Source organism: Fulmarus glacialis, unplaced genomic scaffold, assembly GCF_000690835.1.
Source record: "Fulmarus glacialis isolate BGI_N327 unplaced genomic scaffold, ASM69083v1 scaffold15008, whole genome shotgun sequence".
NCBI classification, from domain to species: domain Eukaryota; kingdom Metazoa; phylum Chordata; class Aves; order Procellariiformes; family Procellariidae; genus Fulmarus; species Fulmarus glacialis.
Genome location: NW_009229189.1, coordinates 142,039 through 155,273, shown reverse-complemented (window position 1 = coordinate 155,273; position 13,235 = coordinate 142,039). Strand labels below are relative to the sequence as shown.

The window sequence follows — 13,235 nt, the reverse complement described above, 5'->3', positions numbered from 1 at the left end:
GCCCTATGCACGTCCCCATCCCACTTTGAATTGCAGATACAGGAAAGTAAGTAGTAGGAACTGAGCTTTTGCAGAACCTACAGTAATCATGAAGATTTTGAACAGAAAACTAAAAAAGCCCGTGCAGCTGGTAGTGCCAGCCCCGGGACACAGACACCTCCGCTGCCAAGCGGTTGCAAGGGGCCCTGGCATGGCTCAGGGCTGCCCATCCAAACACTCATGAAGAAGCGCCGGCCGGGGCCAGTGCCCAATGGGCGGTTTGTGTACAACAGCCCTGGTGTGGACAGAGCGAGGTTTTAGCAGCATGGAATCACCATTTGGCTCCACCAGTACAAATCAGCTGCTGCATCCCATGAATGCTACCGTGCTGCAGGCACTGCAGAGCGGCTGCTCACAGGGAGCTCTCTGGACAGGATAAATCCCTCGAGCTGAGTGCCTCTGGGAACTTTGTGCTTTTATAGCTTTCTCCCTGTGAGAATCAGAAATGAACGTCACTGTGCAGCTAATCCAGTTACTGGCAGGGGGGTCTGAACTGCCGACGCCGCGTGCTCCCAAAGCCTGATCACTTCAGGGCTTGCCAGCGAGAGGAGCGCTGCCTGCTCAGCTCGGCTGCCGGGCACTGAAATCCTCCCCGTTCACATGACGTGGGCCTTAATCCGGGAAAATATTTGCTTCTCTCCTCCTGTTGGGGTGGGAGGAGAATTCAGTGTCTCATGCTGAATGCGTCGTTTCTGAGGCCAGAGCACCCTCCCCATGGCTGGCCAGAAGCTTGGTGCTCTGAGGACAACCACCCCGCTGGCCTGCATGCCCTCCACAGCCCTGGGGTCACGCCAACTGGGTATTTCCCAAAGGCTTAAACACCGGCCTGCAGCCGGGCAATGACCCCTTGGTGCTGTCCACGCCTGCTGACTGCGGCACATGCCGACCTGGAGCCACATGCCCACCGGACCACCAGTGAGGATCTGAATTTGCCTGGAGCTGGGCAGACAGCGGAGAACAGGAGGGCTGGCGCTGGACTATCTCAGTGCCATAGAAACACTTCACTATGTGCTGCTTTCGGCAGGTGTCAAATCACTGAAGGATGGAGGTGACACCATGAGAGGCATCTAGAGGAGACGACGCCCAGTCAGTATCTTTGTATTCTCTGTTTAGATGTGCCTTTTTACCAGCATCTGATCTTGCATGTTGTCGTAACGCAGCTGGGGTGGGACTTACCTTCTCCAGCCTCAGATAGCCACCATTTAGAGCTATGCCTCCTTCATAGCCAGTGGGCAGGCGCATTTAGGGGAGTGATTTGTCTGTCCTATTTACTCATCTAATATAGGATGAGATTAAGTCTGCTGTAAATGCAGCTGTTTCATGTGGTTGCAGAGAAGAGTTCCCTCTGAAAACCATTACCAGCACTGGATGTGGAATAGGCTGGGAAGAGGGAGAAGTCAAGCAGGTCTTTAATTTTCTCCTTTCCGCACTCATCCACTAGCAATGTCCAGGGCAGGGTATACCCCAGGGCATGGCTGCAGTTGGAGATGTGCACCTGCACCGTCCCTCCCAGCGCCCTTGGGGTGTACCTCCTGACGGGAACCAGCCCTCAGCGCGGAGCCTCTGCTGCTGTCGAACGCCCCCTCCTGGCGGGTGCAGAGCCCGTGTGACAGACATTTTTTTGCCAGGGTAATTATTCCACTTTCCCATGTAACGCTAGCTAACCCTATGCCAGCATAGCTGCATTTATGCCAGATGCTGACCCACCATTTTGGGCCGGGCAGTGTCTGATCCTTTTCTCTCCGAGCTGACGTGTGGCTCTGGCACAACTCCCTAGTGCTGACCAAGCCTAGTACTAACATACAGGAGGGCTGCATCGCTACACTGCGATCCGCCGGGAGTAGAGGAGTAGAGGACAGCAAGTAGGTTCAAATCCTCAGAAACAGATCCTGCTAGGAATCAGAAGGCACTATGCCTTTTCTGCTGCCTCCTTTGGGAAAGAAAGAAATGATTTCATACCCTTTTGTGAAGCAGATAGTTAGTGGCCGTGACAACACACTAAAGACCAAAGGCATCAGGTTTTAAAGACACTATTAGACTCCTTATAGACCAGTAAAATCCACTCATCAATGCTCACTGGGGGTTGCCTGTGGAAGTTACTTGCTAAATCATGAGTTTTCTAAGTGTTTGGGGGAACTAAAATCAGCATAATTTCCAGTGTCATCCATATTAACCAAGAGAACAGACCAGAGTCAAGATCAACTAAGGTGAAGGAAACAGTTTTCATGTGGCTTTTCAAGACATCCTTTAGAGCAGACTCGGTTAATTGGCATCCAGGTAAAAGAAAAACATGTTAGCCTATCAAGAAAGGAAAAGACAGTGCTACTTCTGTTTGAGATGTAAACGTTATTTTTTATTTCCCATTCACGTGGACTTTCGTGCTTTCTGACCTTTCTTCTGTTTTTGGCAATAAGAAGAATGTTAAAATGACAAAACAAAAGGAACTAGTGGTAGAAAAGTTAAATGGATTATCTTTGGAAGAAATGGAGAGGGGCAATCTTCCTCTGCAAGACCTCGCTGCTCTGTGCAGAAGGCAGGTGGTTCCCACGTAGTGCCGATGTCCTAACACCATGAAAGGATTCCACTGGATGACATGTGCAAGGATGGAGCATACACAAGTGCTAGAAGCTACAGAAATTGATACTGCTGCCAAAAGAATATCCTTAGCTCGTATCGTACAGTCGTAACCTGAAAGACAGACATTTCCATGATGTATTTAAATAAACAAAATCTCCAAACAATAGCATTTGGAACTATTTCAAGATCTGTCCTGGAATGTATTTGGGTATTAACTGATGTCTGTTATTTTAATTCTAATAGGAAGTGTAGCTTAATGCAATACTGAGGCAGATCAAGACTGGAAGATCTGGTCTTCAGCCAGATATCTAATATTTAAAGCCATATTTTTTATCACCTTCTGTAGCTAGAGGCTCTGAAGTCTGGAAACAAAGAAGTCTCACAAACAAAACCAAGTTGTTCTTTGAAGGGTGGAAATAATGAACTTTTTCTCCTATGGGTTTATGCTTTATGCCCCATTCTTCCCCTCCTCGCTGTGTCACTGCACTGATGTCAGCTTGCATCTCCTGCAATGCCACGTGCTCTGGCCTCCCCCCAGCCGATACTCATCCCACGCTGTCCAGCCCCTGGGTAAGGCAGGAGCAAGGCGAGCCATACCTGGCTTTGAGGTGTTTGCTGGCTGGGCATCCGCCAGGCCAAACAGAACAGGTAAGATCAGTGACCATGCTGCAGCCGCCTTCGATGCAAATTCCTGATTTAAATCTCTACCTTCTACTCAGACTATGATTTTCTTCAGTAAGATAGTTGCTGTATTTGTCTGCCACGGCCCAATAAGTTCAAAATCATTAGCAGAGAACTGCCAGACAGAGAGTCAAACCCTTATTTCGCTTAAAGACCAAGATAAAAATACAAAACATACCTAATCAAAGTAGTGATAATCTCCTCCTCCCCAGGTCTGAACCCTGCCTCCAATTGACTAGACGGTCTTTTAGGTGCAGGGCACGAGGAACACATTCTCTCATCGCCTCTTCTCATTTGCTGTCTCTGAAGATAAATGAAACCAAGTTCTGCAATATGACCGTCAGCTTCACCAACTTCTTATATGCTACATTTTGTGCGTTTTAGGGCCTGAACGTGACCCCTCAAAGGCAGGCAGCATCTCAGTCAGTTATACTTGATGTCACCTCTTGAAATTATTGTGATCACACAAAGCATTTAATCAGTATGAAGTTTTGCCATTTCAGCCATCTTTCTCTGTGATACGTCTACCGGAGTAGAAAATGTTACCTGAAAAAAATACTCTGCTTGGTTAACTCTTGCTTCCAAAAATGCTGAAGAGGTCTCAGGAGACCCTCTGTCACTGACATTAGGAAAAATCTTTATATCACCTATAATCAAAGCAAAACAGCCACCCTTTATCCCACAAAAGCTCTTTAACTCCAGCAAAACTCACAAGAAGGCAGTGCAGGGACACACAGGACCTCATTCCATCCACACCTTTACTGTCACAGCTGACCACATCACTGTTATGAAATTAGAAAGCTCCAATTCAAAAAACAGTTATTATATTTTGAGTAACATTAATACATTTATTTAATTGTAATTTACTTTTCATTCATAAAAAGGACAAAGCACGGTCCTGCTCTAATCATTTGGAAAAAAAAAAGATAAAAAGTAACTAAAAAAACAGTTCAATATTCATCAGTATCAAATAATAGTAATATCAAGTTTTCTGAAATATAAAGAAACAACAAATATGTCTATCTATATAAACTTTAATTAAGAACCTTGCGTTTTAAAGCAGATGATACATTAGTTAGTTTTTCTTGACAACAATTTGAAACGGAAGGTCCCAGTCAAATTTACACAATCACGTGAAACAGAAAAACCTCCAACTATCTGATCAGTATGTGAGACCTACCTCATCTGTGTTGCTGATTTAAAAAACGAAGTGGCTTTCCTTCCCAGGTCATCTCCATGCAAAAACTAAACAATTTTGCTTTTTACACCATGTATTAGAAAAGGAAAAGGCAATCATGCATTTGGCAAAAGGTTTAGTTGTGGTTGTAGATTATATAAAAATGAGTCATACTGCAAAAGAACCAAACCAAACGAAAAACAATAAAACACAATTTTTTGTACAGAAGGCTTACAGCGTATTAGTTTCTTATGTATGAAGACAGCTCATTTCTCTTTCAAATAATTATACAATTTATGAAACTCAGTAGTGTTTGACACTTTGACATTCCTCGATAGGGAAGTTATCACTTTCACCTATTTAAAAAATTTTCATCATGTAACAAATAGTTAAAGTTAAACTAAAACAGTATTACTGATATTTCTTAATGAAGACTCTACACTTTTACATGTAAATATATAGTACAAAATTATACAAATAAAAGAAGGGGGTGTAAATTATTAATAGACCTATTCTTGCTTCATGTAAATATTATTATTACGGACCTCTACAGTATCAGTTCTAAAAAGATAAAATCTATTTCTAAGTAGCTAGCAAGGTTGTGCTAATAAAATATGATTCAAAGCTTATAATTCTTGAAGCATCAGACATTGCACTATTACTTGAGCCAGCTGATTCATTACCACTGTGTTTCTTCAACATTCACACTCAAACTAATTCCCAGCACACCATGGAAAATGAAAGGAATGTGCATTTCTTTAACAACTTAAAAAACCCCAAACAAACCAACAAAAAACCCAACACTGAAACACTCTAGACACAGTCAGAACAAAAACATTCTCTATCTCTAATAGAGTTCCCATTTTGCAAAGGCCATAGTAAACATTTAGGTTTGACTAACAGTTGGGATCTGACTTTCATGTATTAACACACAGTTGGATGATTCAGTACTCTATCAAATAGGGAGACGGTCTCAGAACTTTAAAACTCTTATTTACAACACTATGAACATTAGAATAGTACCAAGTCCTTGAAAAAGCATATAATTCTCCCAGATGCACACCTTCACTACAGGAAGGTAACACCTGGCATCTGCAGCATAAAAATGTAAATATAATAATTTTTTTACTGTGCTACTCTGTTTTTGCCATTTATTGTATATCTTTTTCTTTTTTTTATATTTTAAATCTTTTCACTTTAAAAAATAACATACATTTCCTACCATTTCATGGTCCACTTGGCTGATCTTAACATGGACTCCATCTCCAAACTCCTAAGTGTTATATAGCTACCTTAATAATAGTAACAGTAATAATACTAAATCAAAACCAATACATTACACTGCTTCCCTGAAAGCTGACGTTTCACTCCTAACATCAGCAACAACGATCATAACGGATTTCAACAGAATTCTTTTAAGAGAAGAATATGGTAAATCTCGTGTCAGTGAAGTACAGGTAAATTCCTTTAAGCTGAGCATGTAACACATATCTCGGGTGTTCTGAACATCTTTAAAATAAAAAATTTCTTCCCACTGACTTTTATTTCAAGTCCTTCAAATTCTATCCAATAGCCTCAAGAAATATAGCTCTAAAAAAATGAAATGTTTTTGCTTTGACTGTCTCTCTAAAAACCAGTAATCCCAATGAATGATGATGGGGCCATTCAAAAATATGCAGTACACAAAACATATAGGATAGTACAGACAGACGTAGTACTCTTACATTTATCACATACAATCAACATTTCAATCTCTATTATATTTCACAATTTGTTATTCAAGTTAAAGCACCTACGTATGGTGATTTTACTTTCACTGTACAGCCTATGTTATTGGGTTTTAACACTGTAACTTGCCCCATTGGACCGAATCATGCAACTGTCACAGATCAGCATAAGTGTTTTATAAGGCATATTGGAACAAGTTAAAAATATTTCTTAGCCTTTCAAAAGTTGATTTACTTCATGAAGGAGTTCCTGGATGCCTCAGTCCTCTTAAAGTTCATAGGAAATCAGTAGGGTAATTTATTTTAAAGTGTAATTTATTTGGCTTAGGATGGTGCCACAGGAATCAAAAAGAGTTGTGGTCCTCATCTTCAAAGGGAGTCCTTTGTGTTAGGTGGAGGACAGGTAAATCCAGCTACATTCAGAATCCCGAGCAGGCGAGGACACCCAGGGTAGGCACCACCAGGACCAGGAGCAGAGTCGGTACTCCAGCAGCGGCACCTGCGCATCGAACAGATAACAACACGGTGTCGGTCTTACTTCAGTATCACTCGCGACGGGGGGGAACAACCCTGCATACGAGCAAGAACGTGGGGTACAAAGGCTGGAAAACCATCTGGCGTACCTCAGCACAGCCCCTACCTGCATGGATAAGCTGAAACGGACAAAGAGACTCGCTACAGTACAGCGGAGGACTCGCTCTTTTGTTCTGCAAGAGCTGTTTATGCAGCGTGTTTATATAAGCAGCAAGGCCATTCAGAACACATCAGTGTATTTCGATTTGGCCGGTCTAACAAGCCAGGAGGTTATACCAGGAGGTAAAAGGTCAAAATAAATATTTAAACATGTGAAAACAAAATTAATGGAGTCTTTGAAATGTGACGAAGCAAAGAGGCACCTTTGGAAATGTTAATGTTCATATGATCAGCAATAATCTGTGAGATGTCAAAGAGCCTGCTCCGTTTGTTTACCTGCCAGATTACAAAGTCCAGATGGCTGACTTCTAGCAGTGTGGCATTTACACATTTACGTCTCTGAAAGTCACAAGGGTCTTACTTAAACAAATATTTTAAGACAAAAAATATTAATTGACAGCTTACAAACTTTACAAGACTTGCTCTGCAAACAGGCATAAGAATTGCTTGTGTTAAATGGCTTGTGTTGCCATGGTCCAGCTCCCTGTTAAGAAGCATCAACATGAGAAAATGACCCAACCAAACTGACACCGACTGGCAGCCTGGCTGGCAGCCTTGGAGATGGGCCAAAGGAGCTGGAGAACGGTCTATTCTTTCATCACATGGGGGTCGTCTAGATCAGGATAGTAGCATGTAGGTGGGTACTGCAAGACCCAGCTTACTGCTCATCTCGCTAAGGACTAAGGACAGAAGTGCTTGCAGCTGGTGGTGACAGTCCTGAGGAGCTGCTGGAACCGACCCACTGGACAGCTCTCCAGCAAATGTTCTTATGAATGAGGAAAAAACAGATGGAAAAGGTAACACATGAACCAAACAGCACGGATTTCAGCAGGCAACACTGGTTTAGCTAACAACAGGCACAGCATGACAAATTTCAAGTATTCTTTCATAGAATTTAAAGTCCCAAAAGAGCATTCACATTTTCTCATCACACCTTTTGCAAAGACAAGTAAATCACATCATGTGGTCCAGCACCACGCAGGCTCCTAGAAAGACAGATCTGTAGGTTTCATGCATCTGCCACAGAAGTTTCTGCATCTTTCAGGATAAAGAAAGAGCTTAATTCTTATTTTGTGTCTATCTCAAACCTCCTATCAATAATGTGCTTTATTAATTATAAGTTAGCAAAACAAGATCCTGAGTGTGAAAAAAATGCTGGTTTGAACTGAGAATTTGGCCAAATAAATATTTGTAAGTTACCTTCAAGCATTTATTTCTTACAGTATTTCCTACCCACAATAATAAGAAGAAAGTAAGGAAACTAGATGGAAATGAAACTTATTGATAACAAAAACCATTTTTTATAAAATTTAAGTCCAAATCAGAAAACTCCAGAGGTCACCAGCTCATCGGTTAGCTGTGGATATATGGAAGTGATAGGATTTAGTCATTTGTGGTTCCTACACACGTAATTGCAGGGATTTTTTCTGATGGGGTTTTCACAATATGTCTCAATACACTGTGGGTTTGACTTCCTTCTGATCAACTTCCTTCTCTGATGTACCATACCTGTATTATTTGCAATTCCCAGATGAAAGCTTTGTCCCCCAAACAAATCGTGCCTAAGGATGCTTCTCTTTGCAGTGTCATTTAATTGAGCCTTCATCTGCAGTTCTCCATGTTCATAGCACTATCTCCTCTCCTCATTTGGCTTTAAGCAGCCCCACTCCGAACAACAGCAATTTTCAGGCAGCTTTTCAGAAAGCCAATTGGGAGCACACCTCAAACTAGAATTCTTAGTCTTCTTTCCTCACAGCTGGCTTATTACAGTACTTCCCAACTAAATTCTGAGCATTGGTACGGTGGGAACAATCATGTTCTACCAGATGTATAGTACATGTGGATCACTGGAGAGAGCTGGGCCTAAAGACACCTTTCATCCAAGATCTCTCTCTGTAGAGAAGGTGTTAGAGGAGTGTGTGCCCTCCCCACCCCAGGAACAGAAGTATGCTTATGAGGTGACCAAATACCACATGACAGGATGTGCTTACAGTTCTTTATATGCACGTATGCACAGCTTGTCACCTATCAAATCATTTAACAAAAAGCGGACCATAAGCCAGTAGCAAACAGAAGGCCTGACTTGTTTACAGTTGGCCTTTACTAGTGAATTTAAGTGCTATTAGAAAGGCAGATCTGAAAGGCAGCGTCTCCTGACCCATGGATGAAGCTTAATGCATGGATGATGCTTAATCCCATCAGGGATATATTCAGAAGACACCCTCCAAGATGGACACAACTATTTCCCCTCCTGTTTCTGCCACAGAAGGTAGAAACAAGTATTTTTACATGATCCTGGTTTCTCCATTGTCCTACCAGGGAGAAAGTCCACAGCATCTGCCATGAAGCCAGAATTTTAGGGCTTTCCCCACAGAATTTATTTTCAATTTCAGCCATATTCCTCTTATTGTCCCCCTTCTTCCCAGGGCCATCACCCTACTCCTCCTGACTCTGGTCCTCACTCACATCAAGTCTTTCTGCTGCTCCACTCTATTCCCTGTCCCCCATACTAAACTCCACTCTTTTTTTCTTGCTTCTGATGCCTCAAAACTCTTCTCTGCTCCCATTCCCATCCTTTCCCCTACTGCTGTCTGAAGTCAAGATTTCTTCCTAAACCCTTTCTGATATCCAAGCACTTGGAAAACCAAGACAAGAGACCTACCAATCCTTCTTCATCAGCTCAATTCAGCTGTAAAAAGTACATTTCTATGAATAGTACATTTTTCTACAGGAAGCAGTATATCCACCTCAGTGAAAGATAAAATTAAGGAAAATATTGGAAGATTGCTTTTGTAAGTATCCAGAAACAGAGAAATTTAATGCTTAAGATGAACGTGAATGTATGTTCAAATATATTCTGATACGTAACAACTGCACATTTTGGCAACTATGAAAGTACCGGGCCTTTGTCAGACCAGGATAATGGAGTTGGAAAGACACAACTAAACTCATATTTTGAAGTTTGACGTTTGCCTAGTGAAGTCAGATGATGAACAAGTATGAGGAAATTTTTATTTGCATGTAACTATTCTACAAAGAGAAAGGAATAAAAAATCCTCCCCTGAGATGTGCTCACTGGCTCCAGAATTAATAGTTAGCAATTCACCCCATTACAGCAGTTCCTTACAAGGTTTGGGCACTCTTGCAGAGATATGTATAACAGCTCTCTGCAGTGAAGCAAATCCTACCCTTATACAGCACATTAACAGAGCATTAGGAGGACAAATGCACATTAAACAGATCATCTCTTCTTTTTTCTTGTTAGATTACTGACCCACATGTCAGGAACCATACTTTACTTGAAACACCAGTCACCAGTGCGTGACAGCCAGTACGCTCCTGCAGCTCATGAATGGAAATTAATGTAAGTTTTGCCTGACTACAGACTACAAGATTTAATTCTATGCAGTAATCCAATTGTGACCTGTCAGTTTTAACAATCTTTAAAAACTAGAGAAACGCCAGGTAAAGACTTAATGAATGTGTACAAATAAACATGTGGATGTAAATTAAAACAGAAGGATTATTAAGCTCCTTCTGAAGTCTGGCCAGGTATGAGCTGGATATATTTAGCACCTAAAGATTCATTCTCTCCTCAGTGTTATAATGTGTGATCTCTCCTCTCAACCAGCATCTTGCATATCCAGCGTGCATGCAATTGCAAACTACAGTCATCAAAGTCAAGGCCAAAACCAAATCAGTATCACATGACCTAACTACCACTCTAATACACCATGTGTGGACTTCATATCAAGAGTCCTCATTTCTTTCAAATAAACAATGAACGCACGCATCAAATTTGTTTTTTTTCTAACAGCCCCAAGCAAAAGAAGTTGTGGAATCTTGCTATATTCCCATAGAGACCTTGCTACTGTCTGCTATGGAGTTCCTGTAGTTGATATTTTTAAGTCTAGGACTAAAGTACCTACAGAAACATCTACTCAGAATAGAATTTGTACGAGATGCATGCAGTTAACCTAACTTTTTCTCCTGCCTCCTGTTCTCAGCAGCCTTTCTCACAAGTGGTTGTTTATCTGAGTAAATGAAGAGAACAACTGCTGGACGGGTTTTTCTTCAGCAAGAACTTTACATATCACAGGAACTCCTGGTAATGTCCCACTAATCCACAACTTTCTATTCTTATTTTAAATTCTGTGTTGCCATCTCAATCACATAAAGTCTAGGATGAAATATTTTACAGTTCTGAATAGAGATCCCGGATTTTACTGACATCTTGAACAGTATGCAACATTTTTCCGATTATATTCAGAAGTAATGAAATCAATTTAATGCCTAAATGAAACAGGCATCAAAACAATTCAGACTTTGATGTATTTCCCAAGCCTTTGTAACAATTTTTTATTAAAAATACGTCATTATTTTCTTTAAATGTTACTTATCTTTAACATATGACATTTTTGGCCCTTTCCCCAACATCAGTATCTTTTTATACTGGATTGTGAAAAAATATCTAGAGGCCTGTTTAGAAATCTTACTTTCATCAGATCTGTGAACCAGGAAATTAGTTACTGGTCATCTGTGAAGCTGTCATACGTGAATGACTTCTCTTTCTCAGTGGGAAAGTGTTTGCCCTGCCAACATACACAAACTTCAAGCTATTCCTCGGCTAATCATGAGCTGATCCTGCTGTGGCAAAACTCCTTCTCTGCTTTTGTTGTTAGGAAAGATTGTTCAAGAATTAATTTGTATTAAATGACATCAGTCGTCTTAGTTTCCAGGTACTGAACATGGAGGGGGATGTCTACATGACTGTTCTAGTTTGAGAAGGAGTGTGTTTTTAAATTACTATCTCAGCTGTCCCCTTTATTGGGGTTTATTTCGCACTGTGGAGCTGTCTTGGATATCCTGAAGTAGTCCAAAGTAAAACCCGACAAGCATATGGTGTGGAGCTGGACCCTCAATGCTGCTGTTTCTCTCTACAGATCCACTCGTCTCGTGCTGCACAAATTGTTCAGGTAGATGCAGACTGGTTACATGAATGATACAGCCGCTGCCACACATTTTTCATGACACAAGTTATCATACATTTAGTAAGAGTAAGGAAAAGAGAAATTTTTCTTACCAGGACTGGTATTTTATGTAATTCATAAAGGATTTAAGTTTGTAATGTAAATTTTGTAACTTGTTAAGAAATGAGTCTGCCTTTGTGTCTGTTTTGCAAAACAGATTTGTTTTTTCTGAAAGAATGGCCAAAATCCTACTCATTTTCCTGTAAATAATATTCTCCTTTTGGTCCAGCACCCAAGACTCATCTTCCATCAGGACTGTCTGTTTTTATAGCTCTCCTTTTTATTTTAAGAAAGGTAAATGCAAAGCCTTCTCATATTCTGTTTCTCCATGCTTCTAACTGAGCTCACTGATTTCTCTGGGAAAAAACTGAACCACCTGAAAAAAAAAAGGATTTTTGTCTGCTCTGTTTGTTAGTTTCTTTAGCATCTATTAGAGCTTCATTAATATCTGTTTTTTGAGGGTTTTCATATTTTACCCAGGTAGAACAGAAAAGCAGGAAGGGAGAAAATGTAATTTCTTCAGGTTAAACTAAACTGCATAAAATAAGTGGGTGGGTTTGTTGTTCTGTCAACTGTCTTTTGAAAAGACATGCCACTTATCCCAGCCAGAAATATTGTTTTCATGAAAGACTACTGCAAAAGAAATGGGTAGTATCAGCTGACATGATCTAAATTCTGTTATCCCTATTCATGGTAAATGGAAAATAACTGAACTAATTAGAATATGCTTATCTTGCATCACTGGCATCATTGCTAAGTCATAGGTCCAACTTTCCCTTGTCTAGGAATACTTTTGCTTGGGCACGAGGAAATTTTCCTTTTGCCTGTGCCATAAACCTTTCAAGAAAGGCGCTACGGAGTAATTCACAACCCTGCGAACTACTGTTTTGCAGCAGAGTTGATGTATAGGATGGCAATAATGTTGTCTGTGCATCTGCCCATGCTTTGTGCCATGTTAAGGTTTGCTGTGTACCTGTGGACAGCTTTAAACCTATTGTAAGAAAAAAAGAGAGAACTTTAAAAACATATTTGAAGGGCTGCTAATGGTCCTGGTGGACCCCACGATGTTAAGTCTGTCTTCTACTTGAAAATCCGTATGCTAGAGCCAAGTAAATGTTTTGCTCTGGCAATGGCACCTGGCGCGTTGGCAGTGTCGGCAGGCAGCTGCAGGGCCTTCTTTGCCGCTCACTCTGGCCCTGTTACAGACCTGGGCTGCCAAAATGAAAAGATGCCTTGGACTCTGAGGAAAATGAGATAATTTTCAGTCAGTGGGCTACTACTTAACTATCGATAAACGTAAATTATTTCTCA

General features: G+C 41.1%; 1 protein-coding gene across 1 annotated transcript in view; it reads right to left on the bottom strand.

Moving 5' to 3' along the window:
• Positions 1-4,131: 4,131 nt before the first annotated feature.
• CNTN1 (contactin 1) overlaps positions 4,132-13,235 on the bottom strand; it is a 106,942-nt gene continuing 97,838 nt past the window's right edge. The window contains 3 exon segments of the mRNA XM_009583770.1: positions 4,132-6,592; positions 6,595-6,653; positions 6,655-6,700. Of these exon segments, the coding sequence (XP_009582065.1) occupies positions 6,546-6,592; positions 6,595-6,653; positions 6,655-6,700 (152 nt within the window). The 3' untranslated portion in view covers positions 4,132-6,545.